Below are 27,243 nucleotides of genomic sequence, written 5' to 3'. Positions count from 1 at the left end.
CTTATAACCATTAAAGAAAAACCAGTAAATGCTTTAAAATCTCACATATAAAAATCATCTGACATTGAAAAATTTTATAAAACCTGTGAAGTTCTAACAACCCAAGAGCAAATAATCTCCAGTTTACTGAAACTATTCCAAAGAATGGGAAAGCAGGTTAGTCTTATGATTCTAATTCACAAAGGAGTGCAAGTAAAAGAATGTATAAAGGCAAATCACATGAAGGTATAGACATGCAAAAACCTCAAACAAAATATTAGCAAACAAATTTTGCATCACAGCAAAAAAAGATACAAGGATTTCATGGAAAATTCTGTATCGTAAATACAGGACATGTAATTAATAACATTAACAGAATAAAGGAGAAAAATATACTAATATCTCCTTAAAAACGGCGGGGGAGAATCGAATTTAAAAATCAGTAAGAAAAGTTGAGTCTTTCTTCACATCATACAGAAAAATTGAAGTTAAATTTAAAGCACAATTATAAAATTTCCAAAAGAAACTTTATATGAATATCCTTATATTTTCAAACTGGGAAAAACTTTCCTAGGAAAAGATCTCAAAATATGAACAATAAAGAAAACAAGTAAATAAATCTATTATTAAAATGAAAACTTTCTGTGAAAATAAAGACACCAAAAAAAAAAATGACTTCTATTTTTGACAGACAGTATAGGAGATTACATATTATAGGAAACTCCTATCAAATGCAATAAAATTGCCAGGTCAATTATTTTCAAAAACTTTTTGTTTTAGTCTGTTACTGAGTAAGCATGGAAAAAAAGGTAGAAACAAAGATCCAAAGCAAAGTGAAACCAGGGAGCCTACCTAGTAAGAACTGTTATGGTCAGTTTTTAGTCCTTAAGTTTTCTACCTTCGATTTTGATCATAGAATACATATGGGAATCAAAAGTGATATTGAGGTCTATTCAGGATGAATATATAATAAGAGACCCACAAGCTTTATATGAACTGTATTCACAGAGTAAAAGTAGGCAACAAAAAAATCATGGCACATAGAATGGCAAAGAAAAACAAAACAATAAGTTAAAAAATAAAATTAAAACTTGTCTGTCTGTTCAGAACTTACTATGATATAGTCAGAAAAGCCAAGTGAAAAAATAAACTTCAAGTGGTTCTGGTATGATGGTGCCGCCTGGTTACTTGCAGAACTAAATAAAAGTCCTCTCTGTAGGAATTCAAATTTCAACCAGGACTCAAATACTGGCAGAATATATATAAAAAACATGACCCAGATACATGCTGTCTTAAAGAAACTCAAAATATAATGATATAGGTAGATTGAAAGTAAATGATAAAAAAGATTCACCACGCAAACATTAATCAAAAGAAAGACATGCCTATAATATCAAATAAAATTATATCAATAGAAGATTTCATATAACCTATAATATCAATAAAAGATTTTAGAGCTAAAGCGTTTAACAGAGACAAAGAATTATTATACAATGACAAAAGGGACTATCCACCAATAAGACATGGCAATCCTAAATGTGTATGCACCAAAACAATATTAAAAAACAATGTTGGAGAACTTGCACTTCTTGATTTCAAAAATTTCTACAACACTATAAAAAAAATCAAGACAATGTGGAGCTAACATGAGGATAGACATTGGAATGAAAAAGAATAGAGAATCCAGAAATAAACTATTCCATTTATTGTTGATTTGTAACAAGAGTGCCAAGACCACTCAAGTGGAAATGAATTACTGTAGGTGTCCCTAACCCCCAGGCCATGAACCAGTACTGGCCCATGGCCAGGAACCAGGCCGTAAAGCAGACGAACGTTGGGCGGGTGAGTGCTGAGCGAGCAAGCCTTACCGCCTAAGCTCCACCTCTTCAAACCAATGGTAGCAGTAGATTCTCATAGACACATGAACCCTGTTGTGAACGGTGCATGTGAGGGATCTAGGCTGCACACTCCTTGTAAGAAACTAATGCCAGATCTCAGGTAGAACTGTTTCATTCCAAAACCACCCCCCACTGCCACCCTCTGGTCCATGGAAAATTGTCTTTCTTGAAACTGGTCCCTGCTGCCAAAAAATTTGGGTACTGCTGAATTATTGTATTAGTCTGTTCTCAGACTGCTACAAAGAAATACCTGAGACTGCATAATCTATAAAGAAAAGAAGTTTAATTGGCTCACAGTTCCAAAGGCTATACAGGAAGCATGATGCTGGTATCTGCTCAGCTTCTGGGGAGGCCTCAGGAAACGTACAATCACAGTGAAAGGCAAAGAGGGTGCAAGGTGTCTCATGTGGCAGAAGCAGATGCAGGAGAGAGAGGGACGAGCCAGGTATGGTGGCTCATGCCTGTGATCCCAGCAGTTTGGGAGGCCAAGGTGGGTGGATCACTTGAGGTCAGGAGTTTGAGATCAGCTTGGCCAACGTGGTGAAGCCCTATCGCTACTAAAAATACAAAAATTAGGCATGGTGATGGGCGCCAGTAATCCCAACTACTCTGGGGGCTGAGGCAGAAGAATCACTTGAACCTGGGAGGTCGAGGTTGCAGTGAGCCAAGACCACGCCACTGCACTCCAGCCTGGGCACAGAGTGAGACTCCAACTCAAAAAATAAATAAATAAATAGAGAGGGTGGAAGTGCTACACCAGATATCTTGAGAGTTCACTATTTCGAGGACAATTCCAAGAGAAATGGTGCTAAGCCATTCATGAGAAACCACCCCTATGATCCAATCACCTCCCACCATGCCCCACCTCCAACACTGGGGATTACAATTTAACATGAGATTTGGGTGGGTACATAGATTCAAATCACATCGATTATCTTTTCAACAATGGTGCTGAGACAAAAAGATATCCACATACAAAAGAATGAATTTGACCCCTACCTCATACCATACAGAAAATTAACTCCAAATTAAGTTTGGACCTAAAATTAATAGCCAGAACTACAAAAGTCTTGGAGAAAAATATAGGAATACACCTTTGTGACTCTGGCCCATGAAACATCATTATGCAGTACAGGACTGCAGTCTCAAAAATAATGTTACCTACAATGGTTACAATGTAATCACTTAACACCTACTAAGATGGCTATTTAAAAAACCTGGAAAATAACAGTATTGGTGATATGTATAAATAGGTACGCTGGTACACTGCTGGTAAGAATTTGAAATGGGGCATCCACCATGTAAAACAGCTTGGCAGTTTCCCAAAAGTTAAACACGTAAGTAAGTACATATCTCGGAGGAGAATTTCTGGATCACATGATAACTGAAAACAAAAACTTGAACAGATACTTGTATGTCAATGTTTGCAACATTATTCACAATAAGGAAAAGACAGAAACAACCCACGTGTCTGTCAGCAGATGAATGGAATGAAATATTATTCTAGAATGAAAAAAAAAAGAGAAAGTTCTGACACATGTTACATGCTACCTTGAAAACATTAAGCTAAGTGAAACAAGCCAAACACAAAAAGACATATATTTTATGATTCTAGTTACAGGCAATATCTAGACTAGGCAAATCATACAGAAACAAAGATTAGAGGTTAACAGGAGCTGAGGGGAGGTTAATGGAAACTACTGCCAAATGACTAGAGTTTCTGATGGGCAAGATGAAAAAGTTGGAAATAGACATGAAAGGTTATACAACATTGTGAACTTACTATCACCGAATTGTATATATAAAAATGGCTAAAGTGGTAAAGTGGTAAATTTCGTTATATACATTTAACAACTTTTTAAAATTAATTCTGTAATATATAAAAAACGCTGAACTATACATTTTTAATGGGTAAATCATACACTTCAATGTGAATCACATCTCAATAAAACAGCTGAAAAAACACAATATAAAAAGCTGACAGTCCAAAAAGAAGAAATGGACAAATCCCTCATAGTAGAAAATTTTAGGATGAGAAATAAAAATCACTGACAAACCACAGACAAAGTGAGATAAGAACTGGAAGCCTAAATGGTCAACAAATATACGGGAAAACAAAAACACCCAAAAATCACAATGAATAAAGTGGTGGATAGCAGACATTCTTAACTTGTTTCCAGTTTCGGGGAAAAGCTTTCAGTACAGTCATGTGCCATATTAACTGCTTTTTAGTCAATGACAAACTGCATATACTATGGTGGTCCTGAAAGATATAATGGAAATGAAAAATTCCTATCACCTAGCATATACTGTGCTATACTTTTTATTGTAGAGCCTTTTACTTATGTTTAAAAAAAAAAAAGTGAAAAGATGTTAGAAAAAGAAAGTGAAAAGATGTTGTGAAAATTTACTAATAGAAGGTAAAACCACAATAATATACTACAGCATAAGCAACAGATTGGCTAAAAATTTTAAACATAAGGTATTGTTGAGGATGTGGGACAAATGCAGCCCCATGAACTACTGGAGCATACATACCTATAGCCACTTTGGAAAACTGTTTCACAGTATCTCCTAAAGCTGACCTAGCATTTCCACTCTTAGATATTTGTCCAATGGAAGTATATGCATATATTCACCAATATATGTATTATAAGATTGTTTAGAGCTACAGTATTCATAGTAGCCCCAAAGTGTAAAAATTCAAGGGTCCACCAACAGTAAATTGCATAGATTTTGGTATATTCATGCAATGATATCTCACTATACACTGCTGTGCAGCAAATACACCAAAATGCTAAGAAATACATAAACAAAAAACAAATAAATATTAATATTACTCATGGTTCTCGTGGTTCATATGGGCCCATATGGGGGTTCTCACTTGTCGCTACAGTTAGACAGCAGATAGCAAAGTCATCAGAAATTTGATTGAATCTGATGTACTAGATGGCTCACTCATAACGGCTGCAACTGATGCTGACTGTTGGCTGGGAGGTCAGCTGGAGCTAATAGCCAGAGCACTGACATATGGCTTCTCCATATGGTGAGAACATCTCGCAGCACGACAGCTGAAGTCTCAAATGGACTGTCCCTGAGACTGTGTGTTCTAAGGAGACCCAATTGGAAGCTGCAAGGCTTCCTATGACTGGGAGTCACAAAGAGTAACTTTACTGTCGGGGTTAAAAGTAAGTCACAGAAGCCAGTCAAGATTCAAGGAGTGTGGGACTTTACAATGATGTGAATATCAAGTGTATGGTGTAGGAAGCCATCTATTAATGATACATGGAATATTATACAGCAATGGGGAAAAAATACTTAGGTTGAACTATATATATGAAATTGCTGATAATTACAACCTATAAAAACATAACCTCATAGAGTTTAACTCAATAACCTTCAAAACAAAAACAAAACTAGACTATGATGATAGACCTCAGTATGGTGACTACTTTTAGGCAAGAGACAAATAATAACAGTAAGTAAACACAACAAATGCATCTGAAGTACTGGTAATATTCTATTATCTTGATCCAGTGACAGTTTCACAGGAAATTTCACTTTATAAATTCTTGTCTTACATTTAAGATTTGTTCTTTACTGTATATATGCTATACTTCTAATAAGTTATTTCTATCCCACACGTACTGCCAAAATCCTTAATAAAATACTAGTTCACATTCATTCAGGCCAGGAAGAAGTTTTTGTTTGGCCAAAGAAAATTAGCAAGTAAACAGCCCAATGGGGATTCTCATGTAATGCTGATACACATAAAACTTGCAAATTTTACTTTGTATTTTAAATACTCCCTACTTCAAAATTAGTACTTGAAACATTCTACTTTTCCTCTTTGCCTTCCTTTAAATAGATTTCCCCCCTACAGGGTGATAAAAGATTTATGAATCAGTTTGTTGATGCAGTCATGCCTATTTATCTATTGTGTGATTAATATCTTCAGCGACCTTCATCAAGTATTCTCACAATGCACACTATCAACTTAGGAAGCAAATGTGTATGTAGAGGGGTACAGCTACAGACAAAACAAAATCACTAGACTCAGTTTTCTGAAGAAGAAACTCCTAGTTGGATGAAAACTGCAGCTAAAAAACTATTTTATTTTATTTTTACAGAGAAAGTCCTCTTTTTTGAGGAGCGGGGGCAGAGTTTTGCTCTTGTTGCCCAAGCTGGAGTGCAATTGCGCAATCTTGGGTCACTGAAACCTTTGCCTCCCAGATTCAAGTGATTCTCCTGCTTCAGCCTCCAAAGTAGCTGAGATTACAGGCATGTGCCACCATGCCCGGCTAATATTGTATATTCAGTAGAGATGGGGTATCTCCATGTTGGTCAGGCTAGTCTCGAATTCCTGACCTCAGGCGATCCACCCACCTCGGCCTCCCAAAGTGCTGGGATTACAGGCGTGAGCCACCATGCCTGGCCTAGAGACAGGGTCTTACTCTGTTGTCCAGGATGGAGTACAGAGACGCGATCACAGTTCAGTGTAACCTCAAACTCTTGGCCCAAGCAATCCTTCTGCTTCAGCCTCCCAAGCAGTTAGGACTACAGGTGCATGCCACCATGCCTGGCTAATTTTATTTTTTATTTTTGTACAGAAGGGGTCTTGCTATGTTATGTTGCCCTAACTAGTCTTGAACTCCTGGCCTCAAGCAATCCTTCTGTCTCTCCCTCCCAAAGCACTGGGATTAGAGATGTGAGCCACCATACTCAGTAAAGATTATTTTAAAAATTAATTTACTAATCAAAAATATTTTATTGAATATTAACCTTAGAGTACAGTTTTCCAACAAACCTTGACACTGTTAACATTTAGGATCATCCTCTATTGTGGCGGGTAGGGGAGGGATTGTACTGCGTATTGTAAAGAAGTTTAGCAGCATCCTTGGCTTCTACCCACTAGATGCCAGTAGCACCCACCATGCAACTATGATAACTAAAAATGCCTACATACATTGCCAAATATTCCTTCGGCATTGGGTTGGGGAAGTGTAAACTCTGCCCCATTTAAGAATCATTGCTTTAGACTTTACACTTCCTTTAGAGTTTATAGTTCCTGCTAAGGGCTAAAAATCTCCTGCTAAAGTCCCCTTGTACAGATTATTTTCTCATTAGAAAAACACTAAACAGAAAACCCTACTCCATGAGTTAGGAGAAAAATAGGTATAGTGCAGCTAGGGTTTAACATGAATTTTGATTTCTGTCCTACTTGATATATGCAATGAACAAACAGGAAAATCTGTTCTATAAATATACAGCTAATTATAGAATGTTAATGAGGCCAAGGCAGTCTCCATCTCTCCCAACTGTGTTTCTCTGTAAGGCCAGAGAATATGTGCATCAGAATTATCTTGTGTACTCACTTAAGATATACACACCTGGGTCCCAACACAGACCTATAAAATTGAGGTGGAAAAGCAGCAATTTGAATGTCTAATAAGCCTTCCCTAATAACTTACTATTACATTCTTATGTTCAACAAAAGAAAAACAACACCACTATTTATCTTTGGTCTTTCATGGCCATAACTTTTAATTTTTAAATTTATGTCATGGTACACAAAGAGACATAGAGATGAAACAGAAGACCATCCAATTGATAGCAGATGGTGTGGGAAATAAAAACATCGGTTTGAAGGGTCAAAGGGCTTGGATTGCCAGGGCATGGTGGTTCACACCTGTAATCCCTGAACTTTGGGAGGTCAAGGTGGGCTGACTGAGGTCAGGAGTTTGAGACCAACCTGGCCAACATAGTGAAAGCCCATCTCTACTAAAAATACAAAAATTAACTAGGTGTGGTGGCAGGCACCTACAATTCCAGCTACTCAGGAGGCTGAGGCAGGATAATCACTTGAACCTGGGACACAGAATTTGCAGTGAGCCAAGATCACACCAGTTCACGCCAGCCTGGGCTACAGAGCGAGACTCCATCTCAAAAAAAAAAAAAAGGCTTGGATTCTGGTCTTGGCTCTACTACTTAGCATGCGGCTATGGGCAAGCCACAAAATCCATGAATTTGATTTATCTATCTGTAAAAAAGAGATAATTGCCCCATCACATTGTTATTGACAAGAATAACTAAAACAAACGTGAAAAGTGAAAACTCTGTGGAAATAATAAACACACATCATTACTTGATAGATATTAATACATATTCCAATTATAGTAATATTAATTTGGATACCTATAAAAAGCTATTTCTACAGACACACATTCTAAATATTATTCAAAACTATTAAAAATAAATAATATCTTGGGTTAAGCAAGTTGATAGATGGACAATATATTCACAAACAAAATAATTTCCATAACGTGGGAAGCCAAGAGAAGTTATTCAAGTGTCAGTTTACAGAAAGATTCTATACAAGTACCAAACAAAAACTTGCTTTGTTTTAATATGGCTTAAAAATGTTTAGATTCGGCTGGGCGCAATGGCTTACACCTGTAATCCCAGCACTTTGGGAGGCCAAGGCAGGCAGATCACTTGAGGTCAGAAAATCAAGATCAGCCTGGCCAATATGGAAAACTCCACCTCTAGTAAAAATACAAAAATTAGCTGGGCATGATGGTGCGCACCTGTAAACCCAGCTACTCAGGAGGCTGAGGCAAGAGAACTGTTTGAACTTGGAAGGCAGAGGTTGCAGTTAGCCAAGACTGCACACTATTGCACTCCAGCCTGGGCAACAGAATGAGACTCTGTCTCAATTTAAAAAAAAAAAAAAAAAGTTAAATATTCAACTCCTTACATTATGATAAAAGAGTCACAGTCCCAAGGGGGTATCTAACAATAGGGCTCCAAAATACAAAAGATAAAACTGATATAACTGAAAGAAATAGATAAATGCACAATTATACTCGACTTCAATGCTACTCTCTTGATAACTGATAGAACAAAGTGAACAGAAACACATCAAGGATATAAAAACACAAATCCCAGCTACTTAGGAGCCCAAGATGGGAGGGCGGCTTAAGTTCAGGAGTTGGAGACCAACCTGGGCAACATAGTGAGAGCATGTCTCAACTTTCTTCAAATATAAAAAATAAAAACACTACTAACCGACTTAACCTAAGTTAATATCTAAAGGCTTAGGTATTTCTAGGCCTTTCCACTAAAAAAAGGAGTAATATAGATATCTTTTTTTAAATGCACATGGACTATTCACCAAGATATGCCATATTCTGGCCATTAAAACAAACCTTATCAAATTTAAAAGAAGTGAAATCACATAAAGTATGTTCTCATAACAGCATTTTAATAGAAATCATTAAGAGAAAGATATATAAAAAATACATTAAAAATCCTCAACTATTTGAAAACTAAACCACACACATATAAATAATGCATAGGGAAAACAGGAAGTCCAGAGAAAATTTTAACAATATTCTGAACTAAATGAATATGAAAAGACAAGATATCAAAAAGATGTATTTATATACCATGTTGACTTTCCACAGGGTCTCCACATGGCGGCCTCAGGGGAGCCAGACTTCTTACAGGGCAGCTAAATGCTCTTCCAGAGTGAGTTTACCATGCTGAAGGATCTTTTCTAAGCCAGCGAGGGAAGTCATGCAACTTTGCTTCCAACAGATTCTATTGGAAGAAATGGCACTCACATAGGCTCACCAAGGTTTCAATAAAGGGAGTACAGCCTCTCTTTCGGTAAGAAATATTTCAAAGATTGGCCAGGCATGGTGGCTCACCCCTGTCATCCCAGCACTTTGGGAGTCCAAGGTGGGTGAATCACCTGAGGTCAAGAGTTTGAGACCAGCCTGATCAACATGGAGAGACTCCATCTCTACTAAAAATCCAAAATTAGCCAGGCGTGATGGCACATGCCTGTAATCCTAGCTACTTGGAAATCTGAGGCAGGAGAATCGCTTGAACCTAGGAGGTGGAGGCTGCAGTGAGCCAAGATTGCAGCACTGCACTCCAGCCTGAGCAGTAGGAGAAAACTCTGTCAAAAAAAAGAAAAAGAAAAAGAAAAGAAAGAAGAAGGAAGGAAGGAAGGAAGGAAGGAAGGAAGGAAGGAAGGAAGGAAGGAAGGAAGGAAGGAAGGAAGAAAAGAAAAAGAAATATTTCAAAGATTTTTAAACTATTATTTAAATCTATAGCAGATACAGAATTTGAGTTGAGGAAAGATTTCCAGACTAGACAAAACAGATAAGACAATCTTCAGCAACCAGGAAAGAATTGAAAGTAAAAAGACACAAAAGACAATAGTAAATCCTCAAGGAATACTAATATGTAAGAAACAGATGAAGTATATCCAGAATGTGATCACAGAGAAGAGAGCTTTCCTTGAAATAAGGAGAGGTAACAGTTTTTAAAGCCCTAGAGGTCAAACAAAATGAGCCTTGATAAACTGATGAATTTCTTAACTAGATGATAATCACTGCAGAAGCAGCTACAGTAAAAAAATAAAGGCTGGGATAAGATTGCAATATTTAGGTACTTGATTACAAAGGTGACTCTTGTTATAGTCCCTAAAAAGCATGTAAAATAGAAATATGGGAGAGGCAAATTTCAAAAATGAAAACTTGATTTTAATTAAAATACAAGAACGTGATTAAAATTTCATGGCAAACCAACATCCACTGTTGTTATTATTCTAAAGAAAGAAGAATTAATAACTTACTGTTCAAAAATGCTTAAACCCACAGTTAAATGTGATGGACTAAAAATGGACTAAATGTGGACTAAAAATGTGTTTACCTTTATTCATTCCTGAAAGCCCATTAATTTGAAGGGGAAAAAAAAGGAATGTATTAAAAACATAAAAACCACAAGAACAACAAAAAGAGAGAAGATATCAGCTAAAGAGATACTAAAACACTTCGGAAGATAAAAAGCATGTGGAAGAGACAGCAGAGCTAAACATCAAATACCTGCAGAGAGGGATACCAACAGGAAGCAAGTCAAACACACAAAAAGGCTCAAACGTTTATTGGAGGATAAGTGTGAGAAACAGCAAGACAAGGCATGAGGCTAAAAATTGAAAATCCATGTAGGGAACAGTAATGTCCCTCAGTTCTCAATTCTATACCTCCCCTGAAATATTCTAAGATAAACTTCAAATCTAGGGACACCAGGCATAGTGGAGAACCAATGAGTGTCATTTTGCAAGCTGGTGGATTTCATGAACGATCTGTATGAAATTTCAACAAAAAGAAATGTGAAAAGAAAAAATTTTTTAAATGTCTACAAACAATACGTCATACATAAGCAATCAGGAATTGGAATAGTATCAGACTTCTAATCAGCAATATTAATAGAAGGCAATATTTTCAAAACTCTGAGAGATTATTTCCAATCCAAAATTCTCTACTCAAACTATCAATTAAGTCTAGGGTAAAACTTAAGACATTTTAAAAAATGAAGGATATAAAGAACTAGCACACTTCCCACACAAGATATTCTTGATGAAGAAAAATGAAAGTCATCTCCCAGTGATTCAAAGTGATGTCAAAAAATATATATAGTGAATCCAAAGTTGTGAATTAACCTAGTGTTAAATTAAGTACCTATTCAATATATCAAGTGCCTATCAACATCAAGATTTTGCATGAAAAAAAATTTAAAAATTGCAAAAGAAAGCCTAAACTATGAGCTCTGAAGTTGATCACAAACAAATCAAATGAATCATCAAAGGGAAATATCTGCACATTCAAAAAAATGTGTAATAATACTATTACTAATTCCTGACCTACTACAGCTGTCACTTTTCTTTGTAGAAACCAAACTTATACATTAAAAATTATAGAGGCTGGGTGTGATGGCTCACGCCTGTAATCCCAGTGCTTAGGGAGGGCGAGGCAGACAGAACACAAGGTCAAGAGATCGAGACCAGCCTGGCAAACATGGTGAAACCCCATCTCTACTAAAAATACAAAAATTAGTGGGCGTGGTGGTGTGTGCCTATAGTCCCAGCTACTCGGGAGGCTGAGGCTGGAGAATCGCTTGAACCTGGGAGGTGGAGGTGCAGTTGGCCAAGATTGCGCCACTGCATTCCAGCCTGGCAACAGAGTGAGACTCCATCTCAAAAAAAAAGTATAGAATTCAAAAGGTAAATGGAAAAATAGAGTAATAAAATATCACTAGGAGTAATATTTAAGAGGAAGATCTACTACTATACTGAATTACCAAGAGGATAAGAGTTTCAGGATATTTTCAAAAGTAAATAATATTGCTACATGTGTGCATACAAGTGTATGTGTACACATATACATATGCAAGTCCGGCTTTACATACACACACACACATATACACACACCTATCTGTGTATATGTAAAGCTGCGTATTTATATGTAAAGCATACATATATATATATACATATATATATATATATGTACATGTGCAAGTCCAGCTTTGTTTTATTTTAAACATTTGGAAGCGTACTTATTAAGTCTAATTATTGAAAAGAACGTTAACCAATAAGGGCAAAAACTCAAATAAATGGATACTACCTTTAATATGAAACCAAATTCCTGATATACAGATATTGAACTATCCAATTTCAGTAAGGAATAAACATTATGAATGGTGGGTTCAAAGATAAGACACAATTTCCTCTCTAGAGTATTATGATCAGCAGAGCACATCCATCAACATCAACACCAACATCAGTGTCTGGGAAAAGGGCCAGACTGGGCAGCAGAGCTTCCTTGGGGGATTCTTGAATCCACATGGGAATCAGGACAATTACCCAGGGGAGGGAGACAGGGAGTGAGGCAGCAGAGAGTGAGTCATGTAGCTTCCTTATGTGATAACTATATCTTTTTCTATGCTCAACAACCCCATTCCAATGAATACTGAAAGCTCCTTTATGCAAGTACTAGCAAGAAAACAGAGCTATGTCATATATCCTTTCCCAAAGAACAGACCACATCTATCTCAGATGGGCATACTATTAAGTAAACTTCATGAGAGACACACACAGCACTATGATGGCAAAAATATTTAAATGAGTATTCCCTTCAAGAATATGAAATAAGTCATAAGGCAGCACTTTAAGAGCCGAGCAGACCAGGCACAGTGGCCTGTAATTCCAGCAGTTTGGGAGGTAGAGGTGGGAGGATCACCTGATCAGGTTCAAGACCAACCTGAACAACATAGTGAAATGTCATCTCTAAAAAAATTTTTTTAATTAGCTGGTCATGGTGGCACATGCCCATATTCCCAGCTACTTGAGAAGCTGAGTTGAGAGGATTCCCTTGAGCCCAGGAGTTCAAGGTTGCATTAGCTATGATAGCACTACCACATTTCCTCCTAGAAGATAGAGCAAGACACTGTCTCTAAACACACTGTGAATATAGTAGAGAAAAAAAAAGAGTATAGGCTAAAATATTTTTAAGATGCTAGATATATAAACAACAAACACAAAAATGTTAAATAATTAAGTATTAATAATTTATCAGCCAAGGAAAGAAGCTTCTCTAACAACAGCTGTACTCAGATCAATTAGTGTGCATCTCAAATGTGGCAGATGAAATATTCTAAAATATCAAATCCATTAGCCCAGCTGCTTGGGGTTCCATCTTTGGAAAGCAAGGGCCATTTTGATTTTATAAGAGGCATATATTTACTATTATTAACTGAGATCTAAGTCATATTTAGCTCAACTATCTGGGTCAAGTAAACAATGAATCAGAAAATACAGCAAGTAACATGTTAAATGTTTCAAATCAAAATTCACGGATTATATACTAAGATACATTTTCATATTTTTAAATAATCAGGATTTGGTGTTCTGATCATATAGAGTAGCTGGTATTGGAATACTCTGTTATAAGCATCTATAAAAACCAGACCAAACACGGACTAAATAAACCATGCATGTAACATTTATAAGCAACAGACACCAACCAACACAGAGCTATGATCCTTGGAAGAAAAGGACAGATGAATCAAGTCCCACACTGGTTTTTTTCCTTGGGGACTCTTGCCAAACCATGCTGTGGAGAAACAAAGCCCAAGCAGAGAGTGGCAGTCTTGCTAGGATAAGAAAACTAAAATTAACGTTTGGGGTTGCTAAGGTTCCTGGGTTTTGGGGGTAGGTTATTAGAATGGAAAAAGTCAAAGAAAAAACGCTATAAAAATACACAAAAAATTCCCCTATGATCCTCATTTGCTTTGCTGGAGGTGCATACACAGGTTTAAAATCCCTAGGAGAAAATGGCTGTTAACTAAACAGAGATTGCAGAGGTTGTGCAATTCTGAGATGTGGTCCAGGCTCAGAGGAGAGAGAATCTTGGTGAACACCTTAGTCACGTAGTTTAGACTACCCAAACAAACTGTCTTAGGAGTAAGAACAAAGGTGAAACAGACTTACCTTAAAAGCCCTAAAACTAACCTCCATAAGATCAAAGTGATCTACTGGCTATTTAGCCACCTGCCATAATATAATTCACTACTATTTAGAGGGACATAATAATCCAGAGCTCCAACAAATAGGGGTCCAAACCTTTCCTATAAAAGGCCAGAAAGTAAATATTTTTAGGCTTGAGGACACAAAGTCTCTGTTGTACATGCTCTTTAAAAAACAAACAGAGGCTGGGTATGGTGGCTCATTTCAATTTCAGCACTCTGGCAGAGTGAGGTGGGAGGACTCCTAGAGGCCAGGAGTTCAAGACCAGTCTGGGTAACACGGCAAAAACAATAACGTTTAAAAATGTAAAAAACCATTCTTAGCTATCAGCCATGCAATAATAGCCAGCAGGCTGAATTTGGCCCATGGTCATAGTATGCTGTCCATTACTCTACATTTCACTCACAAAGTTCAATACACAATGAAAAATTAGCAGATGTGTAAAGCAGGGGAAACTGACTGATAATCAAGAGACAAAGCAGTTGGTAAAAACAGACTTAGGGGTGATGTAAATACTTGTGTAGACAAAGAGGCTCTCTCTTACCACTCCTATTCAACATAGCATTGGAAGTTCTGGCCAGGGCAATCAGGCAAGAGAAAGAAAAAAAATGGTATCCAAATAGGAAGAAAGGAAGTCAAACTATCCCTGTTTGCTGATGACATGATCCTACATGTAGAAAACCCCATAGTCTCGGCCCGAAAACTTCTTAAGCTGAAATCAACTTCAGCAAAGTCTAAGGAAACAAAACCAATATATAAAAATCAATAGCATTCCTATGCACCAAGAGCCAAATCAGGAATGAACTCCCATTCACAACTGCCACAAAAAATAAAATAAAATGTCTAGGAACACAATTAGGGAAGTTAAAGATCTCTGCAAGTATAACTAAAAACAACTGCTCAAAGACATCAGAGAGGACACTTAAAAAATAGAAAAATATTCCATGCTGACGGATAGGAAGAGTGAATACTGTTAAAATGGTCATACTGCCCAAAGCAATTTACAGATTCAATGCTTTTCCTATTTAACCACCATTTTTCAAAGAACAAAAGGAAACTATTTTAAAAGTCATATGGAATCAAAAAAGAGCCCAAATAGCCAAGGCAATCCTAGGCAAAAAAGAACAAAGCTGGAGGCATCACGCTATCTGACTTCCAAGCTATACTATAGGGCTATAGTAACCAAAAACAGTATGGTACTAGTACAAAAACAGACACATAAGCCAATGGGACAGAATAGAGAGCCCAGAAACAATGCCACGCTCCTACAACCATTGAGAAGATCAACCCCAAAACAAGTAATTGTCAGATTCACCACAAGGCTGAAATGAAGGAAAAAATGTTAAGTGCAGCCAGAAAGAAAGGTTGGGCACATGTATCCCAGATCTTAAACTGTGTGTCTGTACACACACACACACACACACACACACACACACACACACCATGCAATGGGGAAAAGATTCTCTATTCAGTAATAACTGGCTAGATGTATGCATAAGATTGAAAGTGGACCCCTTCCTTAAGCCATATACAAAATTTAACTCAAGATGAATTAAAGACTTAAATGTAAGAGCCAGAAGCACAAAAACCCTGGAAGACAACCTAGGCGATACCATTCAGGACACAGGGATGGGCAAAGATTTCATGACATGACAAAGACACTAAAAGCAATTGCAACAAAAGCAAAAATTAACAAATGGGATCTAATTAAACTAAAGAGCTTCTGCACCATCAACAGAGTAAACAGATAACCTAAAGAATGGGAGAAAATTTTTGCAAATTATACATCTGACAAAGGTCTAATATTCAGCATCTATAAGGCATAATCATGTGAAAAAAAGTTCAACATCACTGATCATTAGAGAAATGCAAATCAAAACCACAATGAGATACCATCTAACGCCAGTCAGAATGACTACTATTAAAAAGTAAAATAACAGATGCTGGCGAGGTTGTGGAGAAGAAGGAATGTTTCACAATGCTACTGGGAGTGTAAATTAGTTCAGCCATCATGGAAGATAGCATGCTGATTCCTCAAAGACCTAAAGACAGAAATACCATTCAAGCCAGCAATCCCATTACTGGGAACATACCCAGAGGAATATAAATCATTCTACTGTAAAGACACATGCACACATATGTTCACTGCAGCACTGTTCACTACAGCAAAGACATGGAACCAACCTAAATGCCCATCAATGAGAGACTGGATAAAGAAAATGTGGTGTATGGATACCGTGGAATACTATGCAGCTATAAAAAAAGAATGAGATTATGTCCTTTGCAGGGACACGGATGGAACTGGAGACCATTATTCTTAGCAAACTAACACAGGAACAGAAAACCAAATACTGCATGTTCTCACTTGTAAGTGGGAGCTACAGATGAGAACACATGGACACAGAGGGGAACATCACAAACTAGGGCCTTTCAGAGAGCGGAGGATGGGAGGAGGGAGAGAATCGGGAAAAATAACTAACGGATAGCAGGCTTAATACCTGAGTGATAAAATAACCTGTAGAACAAACCCCATGACACAAGTTTACCTACATAACAAACCTGTACTTGTACCTCTGAACTTAAAATGAAACTTTGTAAAAAAGGAAAAATAAATACTTGTGTTAGCAGACAAAGGCTTCAAAATGACTAACATATTAAAAGCAATGGAAGAAAAATAGAGAAAATGAATTATCAAGTATTAAAACAAAAAACTTAGAATATAAAAAGATCATCTGAACATTCTAGAGCTTCAAAATACAATATATGAAATATAGGAATTCATTAATAGGTTTAATAGCAGATAAGGCACAGCCAAAAAACAGAATTAGCAAACTTACACACAGAAAAATTGCTATACTAACTGAAACAGAAAGAAATTCTGAACAACAAAACAGCACACATTAGATGGAATGCAAATGGTCTAACATATATGCAACTGGAGACCAGGGGACAGAAAAGAAAATTAGAAGCAGTATCTGAATCAATAAAGGATGAGAAGTTTTCAAAATTTTAAGATATCAACCTACAGATTTAAGAAGCTCCATAAACATCAAGCAGAACAAACACAAAAACCACATCTAGGTACACTATAAACAAACTACTAAAAATCAAAGAGACAGAGAATCTTTACAACAGTCAGAGAATAAAGAACATATCTTGTCTTTCAGAAGAACATTAGTAAGAAGCACAAATGATGACTTCCTAGGAGAAACTATGAAAGCCTAAGTACTGGCAAAAAAAAAACCTATCAGTATGTAATTCTACATAAAGCAAAAATTATCCTCCAAAATGTGAAGAGTAACTAATGACATTCTCAGACAAACTAAAAGCTGAGAGAATCTATCAGTAATAGATCCTGTTTCAAGAAAGAATAAGATGTTCCTTAGGATGAAGGAAACTGATTCTAGATGGAAATATGTATATGCAAGAAATGAATAGCTTTAGAAAGAGTAGCTACATGGGTAAATATAAAAGACTGTTTAATAATAACAATGCTCTGCAGGGTTTATAACATATAAGGGTGAAAACAATAAGACATAAAAGCAATAGCAAAAATAGGAGGCAAGTAAATGGATTTAAACTGTTTTTAAGGATTTCCCATTTGGAGGGACATAGTGGAAGAACTAATTAAAGGCACACTTTTGAAGGTCACATTGTGTTAATTTCTAAAGTAATCACTAAATAACGTTATTAAAAGTTGAAAAAAGTAAACAAAGTTGATAAAATGGAATATATACAGTAATGAGCTGTATGATGACATTTTGGTCAATGACGGGCTGCATATACAATGATGGTCCCATAGATCAGGAGTCCCCAACCCCCAGGTCATGGAACGGTACCAGTCCATGGCCTGTTATGAACCGGTCCAAACAGCAGGAGGTGAACAGTGGGCGAGCGAGTGACCAAAGCTTTATCTGTATTTATGGGTGCTCCCCAACACTCACGTCACTGCCTGAGCTCTGCCTCTTGTCAGAGCAGCAGCAGCATTAGACTGTCATAGAAACACAAAGCCTATTGTGAACCACACATATGAGAGTTGTGTACTCTTTATGAGAATCTAATGCTTGATTATCTGAAGTAGTGGTGAGGTGGTAGTGCTGAGGCAGTTATGGTAGCACTGGGGAGTGGCTAGAAATACAGATTAACATTAGGAGAGGTTTGATTGCACAGAGACCATAATAAATCGATTGCATTCAGATTCATATCAAAACCCTATCACAGTGAGTGGCAAGTGACAAGCTTTATATTGGCAAGTGAGTTGAGATACTCCAATTGTACAGTTGCATCTGGTGGCAGGCTTTAAGTCAGAATCAGACACTTACTTTAGTCCACACATGGCCCACCCATTTTTTTATTTACCACTTCTGTCCATGCCTCTTTTGCCTCTTCCCTGAACTGTGTACTTGTCTCAGTCACAGTTTTGGTAAGTCTACAAGCTAACCCTAGCCAAAATGAGTAAAAACCAAACATCACCAGAGAGCTTCTTTGAAAAGGGGGAAAGACCCAATGTTGAGACAGTAGAAGACTCTAAGACTGCCAACAAAAAGAAAACTGCACCTAAAATACCAAGAGTCCTACTTAAATTGCAGGTTCATTGCAACAGGTGATTCACATTCTCCAAGTCTGCTTTGTATGATATGTGGCAACCCAGCTAGCCAATGAAGCCATGAAAGCTTCAAAACTTCTTCACCACATAGAAACCAAGCGCCCTGCATTAAAAGATAAGCCTCTGGAGTTTCCAAAAGGAAAAATTGTGAACACAAAGAACAGAAGCAATTATTGAAGGCCACCACTTAAAATGTATTTGCATTGACAACACGCAACATTCTTAGTGGCTAGCCACATTGCTAAAACTAAGAGTCCTTTAAAGAGTTGATCTTGCCTACTGCTAAGCACATTTGTCATGAACTTTTAGGAGTGGCTGTAGTTCAAAGAGTGGCACATGTTCCTCTTTCAGCTAACACCGTAACTAGATGAATTGACGAAATCACAGAAGATACTGAGGCACAACATTAGAGAGAATTAATGAGTCAATATGGCATCTAATCCAGGTTGACAAGTCTACTAAGTACTTAACAAGGCAACAATGCTTGTTTTTGTGTGATAGTTTTCAGAAAGATGTGCATGAGGATATGTTATGTGCACTTTTCTTGCCAACCAACACCACAGCTGCACAGCTATTCAAGTCTCTGAATGGTCATTTTGTGTCAGTATATGCATGGATGGAGCAGCTGCCATAACTGGACAGCTTTCTGGTTTCACTACTTGGATCCAAGAGGTCACTTCTGAATGTGACACAGTGTCATCCATAAAGAAATGCTGGCTAGCCAAAGAGTGTCACCTGAACTTAATGTTTTGCAGGATGTGATTAAAATTATCAACCACATTAAACTGCATTCCCTTAATTCATGTCTGTTCACGCAGCTCTATGGCAACTTCTGAGAATGGTCTCAGCTTTCAAAAGAATTTGAGCTTTACTTCCCAACCATAAAAGACTTCTAAACTGGGAAGAAATGGATATGCGACCGATTTGTGAATAAATCAGGTGAATCAACTTTGTTCATCCTAGAAGAGAATCAACTGCTAGAGATCGCAAATGATTGTGGCCTTATAAAAGTATGTTTGAGACAACTTCACATCTCCATAAATTCCAGATTAAAGTCACGAGGAAATATCCTGAGATTGCCACAAAAGCACTGAAAACTCTGCTTTCATTTCCAACATCCTATCTTTATGAAGTAGGATTTTCTGCAGTGACAGCAGCCGAAATGAGATTATGGAGTAAATGAGACATAAGCAATATATTTCGGGTGTCACTGTCTCCCATCACTCCCAGATGGGACCATATAGTTGCAGGAAAACAAGCTCAGGGCTCCCACTGAGTCTATATTATGGTGAGTTGTATAAATATTTCATTTTATATTACAATGCAGTTATAACAGAAATTAAATATGCAATAAATACAATGTGCTTGAATCATCCTGAAACCATCCCCCCCAACCCCAAGTCTGAAGAAAAATTGTCTCCCATGAAACTGGTCCCTGGTGTCAAAAAGGTTGGGGACCACTGCCATAGATTACAGATTTTTTTATTTTTTTTAATTTATTGTTCAGGGACAAGGTCTTGTTATGCTGTCCACGCTGAACTCAAACTCCTGAGTTCAAGCAATCCTTCCACCCCAGCCTCCTGAGTAACTGGGACTATAGATGCTTAACATTGTGCCTGGCTGAGATTTTAATACTGTATTTTTACCATATCTTTTCTATGTTTACATATATTTAGATAGACAAATACCATTATGTTATAATAGCCAGTTCACTAACATGCTGTTCAGGTTTGTAGCCTAGAAGCAACAGGCCATATCATATATCCTAGGTGTGTTATGGGCTATACCATCTACATGTGAGTGAGTACACTCTATAATGCTCACACGATGGTGAAATCAACTAATGACGCATTTATCAGAATGTATTCCTGTTGTTAAGTGATGCCTGATTATACTTAGAGGGGCACAAGGAAATCCTTTTTGTTGAGTGAAATATTCAATGCCTTAATCTGCTGGTGCTCCACAGGTGTATACATAAAAGAATTCATTGAGTTATATAATGAAGATCTGTGTACTGCACTGTTTTGTGCATTATACATATTACAAAAAAGAATAAAATCTACATGTAATTTCCAGAGAAGGAAAACTAAGCTGAAAATTTTTCCAAATAGAATCCAACACATCTCTCAGAATTTAATGGCTGATAGCTACTTTTGAATTATACTCCATAATGTATATTAGATATTCAATAATTATTAAATGTACATGAATAACTACAATTTTCTGTAGGATAAAAAAATATCTAATTCTCATAAAAGTAACACTTGACAATTGTTTTCTCTTTACTTTTTACAAATAACTGGCATTTTAAAATTTCTGTGTATATATATTTTTAATCAATACAGCCAGGAAAAAACTGGGTTTTGCAAGAAGTATATGTACACCAATACATGGATGAAAACATTATATACATATATCAAACAATTAGTAGATTGCTATTTTGTGGGATTTCAAAAATAACATGCTTCCAAGAAAACATTTCTTGAACTAGAGAATGATCAATTGGATTACAAGCAATAGAGGAAAGTCAACCTTTTTAAACGTAGTCAGATACATAAACAGGCACTTCACCAACATTCTTGTTTAATGCTAAGCATTAATGTCAGGTAGATATTATTCTTTCTTAACAAAGGAAGAATATGAAACACAGACAAAAACAACTTGTGTACAGTCACAGAGTTAGTCTTCAAAATAAAGATGTATAAAATCACCATTGGATAACTGCCCAATAATCTTTCAATAGATTATTTACTTCATGGAAGTAAATGTCATTTTCAGTAACAGACTTATGCATGACAAATATGATATGAGATCCAAGAACTATATGCTTGTTGAAACCACAACAGGATGAAATAATAAAACAAAAAATATGGTCACCTTAATTGTGCTCAACTATAAATTTGATTGACAAAAGAATTTTCTAGTGTTTAATATGATTACAGCCTAGAGAAAAAGGCATTTCAAATAGATAAAAGCTTTAAAAATCTATCATACACTATAATGTTGGATTTTTCATATACTATAAAAGCTGGCAAAATTATGTCTTTTAATACTAAAGATAACCAATTACATTTTAACAGCTGATTTTATTTTTTAAAATTTGATATTTAATAAATTCTTCTTCAAGGTAGGCACTGTTGTCAATCAACTCGAGAGATGTCAAGGTTAAAAATGAGGAAGGCTGCACATAAATGTTTGCTTAAGGCACACTAAAATAACAGCATAGATATAGTTAGTAATGAAAGAAAAGACTACACTGAAAATTTTGGAAAATGAAAAGCAACTTAAGTGGTCACCAACTTAAGTGACAGAAAAAAAGCTGAACAAAAGCTAACAGTGTGAGAAAGGCCTAGAAGCAAGTTCATTTACCCCACAAACTCTAGAAATAAGGGTACAAATTATCTTTTAAAGAGCAAAGGCAGGGAGGACTGAAAAAATGCTGTTTGAGAGTCTATATAAGTAACAGCCCGTACATGACTCCTCTCACTTCCCCTCCCCTACAGCCAATCACTGTGAGAACTGGAGATTTACTACCTGAAGAAAATGAAGGACTCTGTAATCAGGAGCATCATGTACAGTTGATTGATTTATACTGTGCTGATTGTACAGGCAGATTGTACTGCCCGTATTGTATAGACAGAGCCTGCATAATATGAAAAAGTCTACATAGTGAATAGGTAAGTCCTCTCCAAACCCTTCCTCTCACTCAGCTCTAAGAACACTGGCAGTGAGGCTCTACAAATTCAAGACCTATGGAACTATATGGTTTTGAAAATTGTGTAAATGAATAAGCTAATTACATGTACATACATACACTTATAAAACATACATAAATCAAATTTAAAAGATAGATGTGTGTGTGTCATATATATACACACATACTTTTTTTTTTAAGAGTATGGCACACCTGGATAAATAATTTAAATAACGAACACAAAGAGCAAATAATAAAAATTAAACCTGTCTTTCATCATCTCTTACTCCTTAAATATGGTAGCTACCCCTTGAAAAGCAAAGGAGACAGTTCTGGAATGAAATTTCTGGGTATCTATGAAAGTAGGAACATGGGTATGGTAAGTGATGAGGAAGAGGCAAACTGGACATCTCCACCAGGACGCCATATTGGCAGACTGTATTTTCTCAATAAGCCCACAGCAACATTTCTGATCCCACATGATGATGCTCCAATTTTTATCAAGATGCAGTCTATTTCCCTTCCCATAACTCTGTGACAGCCTTGACAAACAGAACATGGAAAAATAACATTATATGACTTCCAAGGCCAGATTGGAAAGGCAATATGGCTACAGTCTGGCTCTCTCTCTAAAGATGCTCACCCTTAGAAACCAGCCACTGTGCTGTGAAGAAGTTCAGGACATAAAGAGGTCATATATAGGTGCCTCAGCCTCAGCTTTCAGGTAACAACCATGTGCGTGAATAAGCCTTCAAATGATTCTAGCCTCCAGCCTTTGTCTTCCAGCTGAGGCCTGACACATAATGGAGCAAAATTAAGCCGTGTGTGTGTGTGTGTGTGTGTGTGTGTGTGTGTGTGTGTGAGAATCTCTGACTCATAGAATCCCTGAGGACAATACATGGTTATTTTATGCCACTAAGTTTTAGGGTTATTTCTTATGCAGTCACAGTAACTAAAATAGGCTGGTTCTTCCAGCCCTTCCTTATTCATCATACAGGATAATGTTAATCAGCTGCACCAAAGTAAGAGTCAAGTCAAAAATTAGGGGGAAAAAATCCTCATAGACTAAAGAAATCAATCCATGTAGTACAGACACTATACATTTTAAAGTATTTAATGGAAATATATTCAGTGAGTTGACAATGAATTCATGGCATGAGAGGGACAATACCCTCCACAGGTTGGCTATAATAAATAAATGATTATACCAAAGCCACAGTGAAAATAGGACTTGACACTGAAACAATGCAAGCCAACACAAACCTAGTGATAACAGGTTTATCACTGCTATGTCCACAGCAGAGTAAAAGCAAGATCTAGTGAAGTTATATCAACTCCTTCATTATATCAATTTCCCTCAGAAAATACAGAAACAGCTTTGATGAGATAACTACCAGATGGAAAAAAACAGGCTTTGGCAACATGAATATTTCACCTGTGGTGCAAAAATCTTTCACAAAAAGCAATGACTCCAATGGTTGACTTTACAAATCAATGATTGGTACCCTCCAAAGGAAACTGACTAGTTCTCCTTCTTGGTGAACAGAGAAATGCTGGTGAACCTGGCAGCTGCCCACAAAGGATTTCTGAGACTTAAGGGTACTAAGTGGACACAAGAAAACAAACACCAGAGCTCTCAAATCCCCAATTAGTTTGCAGGCTACCACATACCACTCCACAGGTTGTAAAGTATGTAACTAGAGATTTATTCACATAGATTAAAAGATAAATAATCCAAAAGTACAAAGCAACTCTTTTGGTTTGAATGGCTTGGGTTCAAATACCCAGAGGAATAAATATACTACATATCCAACAATTTTTCATAAATATTGTTCCTCTTAAGTTTTTTGATGACCTGAGATAATGGTAGCTCTAGCACCACAGAATGGTAAACTTACTTATCATTCTAGGTAATATATCCAGCTCTATTGAAACTGCCAGCTAAATATATGTAATACATATTTTTAAATATAAGTATATAAAAATATATGCCTTTCTAAAAGAGTAACTAGACAGCACATTGATTACTACATTGAAAAATACAGCATACTACTGTCAACTAAAGTGCTCCACAGAAAATTATGCTAGCTGGGAAAGATACCAAACCTTTTTACAATATTTTGAAACACATTCAAAACTATAGTTAAAATGAAAACTAAATATTAGCTATATTTAAGCTAAGACAAAAGTTATTAAGTTTATGTCTTTTCCAAAAAAGAATTCTAATACGTGAATAATAGAGAAAAAAGGCTTATGTTCTTATATCAACTATCTCATATGTGAAAGTTTCTATTAAGTAGACATTTGTATGAAGTAGAATTCTCTCCGTTTTATATTATCTCTGTTTGGCAACCTATATTCCACCTACATATTAACAGATAACAGAATACAAAAGACATCAAAAGTTTAGCTTTTTAGAAAAGCTTACTGAATCTGTTGAGTATTTTAGATAATCTTGAAGGTATTTCCAATGATAATGATGCAACATTTACTCCTCTGTAGCCCCTTTTTCAATGTGAAATAGCTTGGAATTTGAGATACATTCATAATCCTGCTATCTTTAAGCTTACACTGGTAAATAAGAAAGATTCATATTTTATATTACTTAAAGATTTCAAAGTACAGAAATACCCAAGTAGAACAGCAGAAAACATCCTGGAGACTTTGGAAATACCAAAACAACCTGAAGAATAAGCAACTCCAGTTGGAATACAGACTGTATGTATTATTATTTTCATAATGTTAAATTTAGGGATGTGATAACGGTACTGTGGTAATTATGAGATTCTTAGGATGCTAAAGCACTTACTTTCAAAAGGTACAGGGGAAAAAAAAACATCATGTAGAGAGAAAGAAACATAAACCAAACATGCAAAATGTTAACACTGGGTCAATCTAGGTAAAGGGTATATGAGTATTCATTATAATATTATTTTACCTTTTCTATAGGCTGAAGATTTTTTAAATAAAAAGGGAGAATACATTTTTATATGTACCAAGATATGTACAAGAATCTTCATAGCCATATTATTTGGTAAAAGCCCAAAGTGGAAACAAATCCAAATATACACCAACAAACTGGACAAGCAAATAGTAAGTGAAAGGATAAGTAAACTGTAGTATACTTATACAAAAGGGTACTGTAGAGCAGTAACAATGAGCTAACTACTGTTAACACACCAAATGGGTAAAACTCACAAATAACAATGAGCAAAGCCAGACACAAACAGGATGAAAAAATATTTGTTAAATAAATATTTCAGACAACAGATAAGATCTGGGCCGTCATTTATCTTTGTTTAGCAGAAATTTTGCTCACAGACACTACAAGTAAAATTACCATGAAAATGTATAAACTATTTAAAAGAACCAATTTTTTTCAGGCACCTCAAGCACACTTATGAAAACTACACACACACTATGGATCTGCTCTACTAATCATAATGCACACTGTTGGTTTCTCAACAATGTCCAGTGAACAACACTTTTTAAAAAGACCCAATTTGAAGGAGAGCATGCACCTAATATAATCCTGTCCCAAAAGACTTTCTTATTTGAACAAGACTTTTCAAACTGTACCATAATTTATTAATCCTATAGTTTACACATATATCTAAATACAGACTTATAACCAGAGATTATTTTTTAAAAGACACAAAATACTTACATTGACTCTGAAAGCTTGTACAGTGTTATCCAGAAGAAGGATGTTGCAAACCACTTCTGTATGCTGTCTGTCTCGGGCCAACTCTGATGCTCGTACATTGTAGGTTCTGCCAGCAGGCAATCGGAAACGAGAGGTCATTACTGTCCACACGAGGTCTAAGTGGAAAAAAAATTTACTAAATGAAAGGTTGGTAGAAGATACAATGTAGTTTTAAAGGCAAAGTTATTATATATTTTTCAATTAAAACTTAGGTGGAAAACAGTTATAAATTTTGAAACACCAGAATAAGAATTGTAGGTATAATTTAGATATACATACTTCATCATCAAACTAAAGTTACCACCTGCTTTGAAGCAGAGCTTTTTTTTTTTGAACTGCTCCATCCAGAAGATTTAATACATAAAGTTTTTGAGGAAATCATATTCCAATTCAAAATATGTAAACTTTGGAGTAGCCAAAAGGGGCGGGAGGATTATGCTACCTCAGTAAGTTGGGTATTACTCACTGATGGAAATATTTTAAAACACTGTAGAATGACAGCAGGAGGAAAAATTTAACGTTGGCAGGCCCTTCCCTTTTTTAAAAAACTTAATGTGTTGGGGAAACACAGAAGTTTAAAAAACAAAACAATACTTTCCATTTTAACCATCCTCAAAATTCAACCTAATAATATTATTACTATTCCAAAGAAAACAAAAACAAAATAGAAAAGGCGAGCAATCTTCACTTCTGAATTTTTAACCTAAGAGGTAAAAAGTAGATGGCCTATAAAAGAACAGAAATCACGGTGATATGAGCAATACTAGATGTTTAAAGACAATGAATCTGTAGGTTCAAAGTTCTAAAAGCAAATTATTTGAAAAACTGATTATACCTAGAAAATTAACATTCACGTAAGAGAAAAATAAACTCTAAAACATTCAAACATTTAAGGATTCAAACTTTAAAACACATAAAACTTCTGCCTTAAAGGCAATTAGGTAAAGGAAATACACTAAACTGGAATAAAAACTAGTATTTAGG

At 36.1% G+C, this 27,243-nt stretch overlaps 1 protein-coding gene across 3 annotated transcripts in view; it reads right to left on the bottom strand.

Moving 5' to 3' along the window:
• Positions 1-27,243, bottom strand: part of PTPN4 (protein tyrosine phosphatase non-receptor type 4) — a 219,111-nt gene that overhangs the window by 154,409 nt on the left and 37,459 nt on the right. For all 3 annotated transcript variants that reach the window (XM_017500262.2, XM_017500263.2, XM_037728403.1), the window contains exon 2: positions 26,221-26,375. In XM_017500262.2, coding sequence (XP_017355751.1) covers positions 26,221-26,358 — 138 coding nt within the window. In that variant the 5' untranslated portion in view covers positions 26,359-26,375. The remainder of the gene's footprint in view (positions 1-26,220; positions 26,376-27,243) is intronic.

Source organism: Cebus imitator, unplaced genomic scaffold, assembly GCF_001604975.1.
Source record: "Cebus imitator isolate Cc_AM_T3 unplaced genomic scaffold, Cebus_imitator-1.0 Scaffold264, whole genome shotgun sequence".
Lineage (NCBI taxonomy): Eukaryota > Metazoa > Chordata > Mammalia > Primates > Cebidae > Cebus > Cebus imitator.
This window is presented reverse-complemented; position numbering and strand designations above follow the sequence as displayed.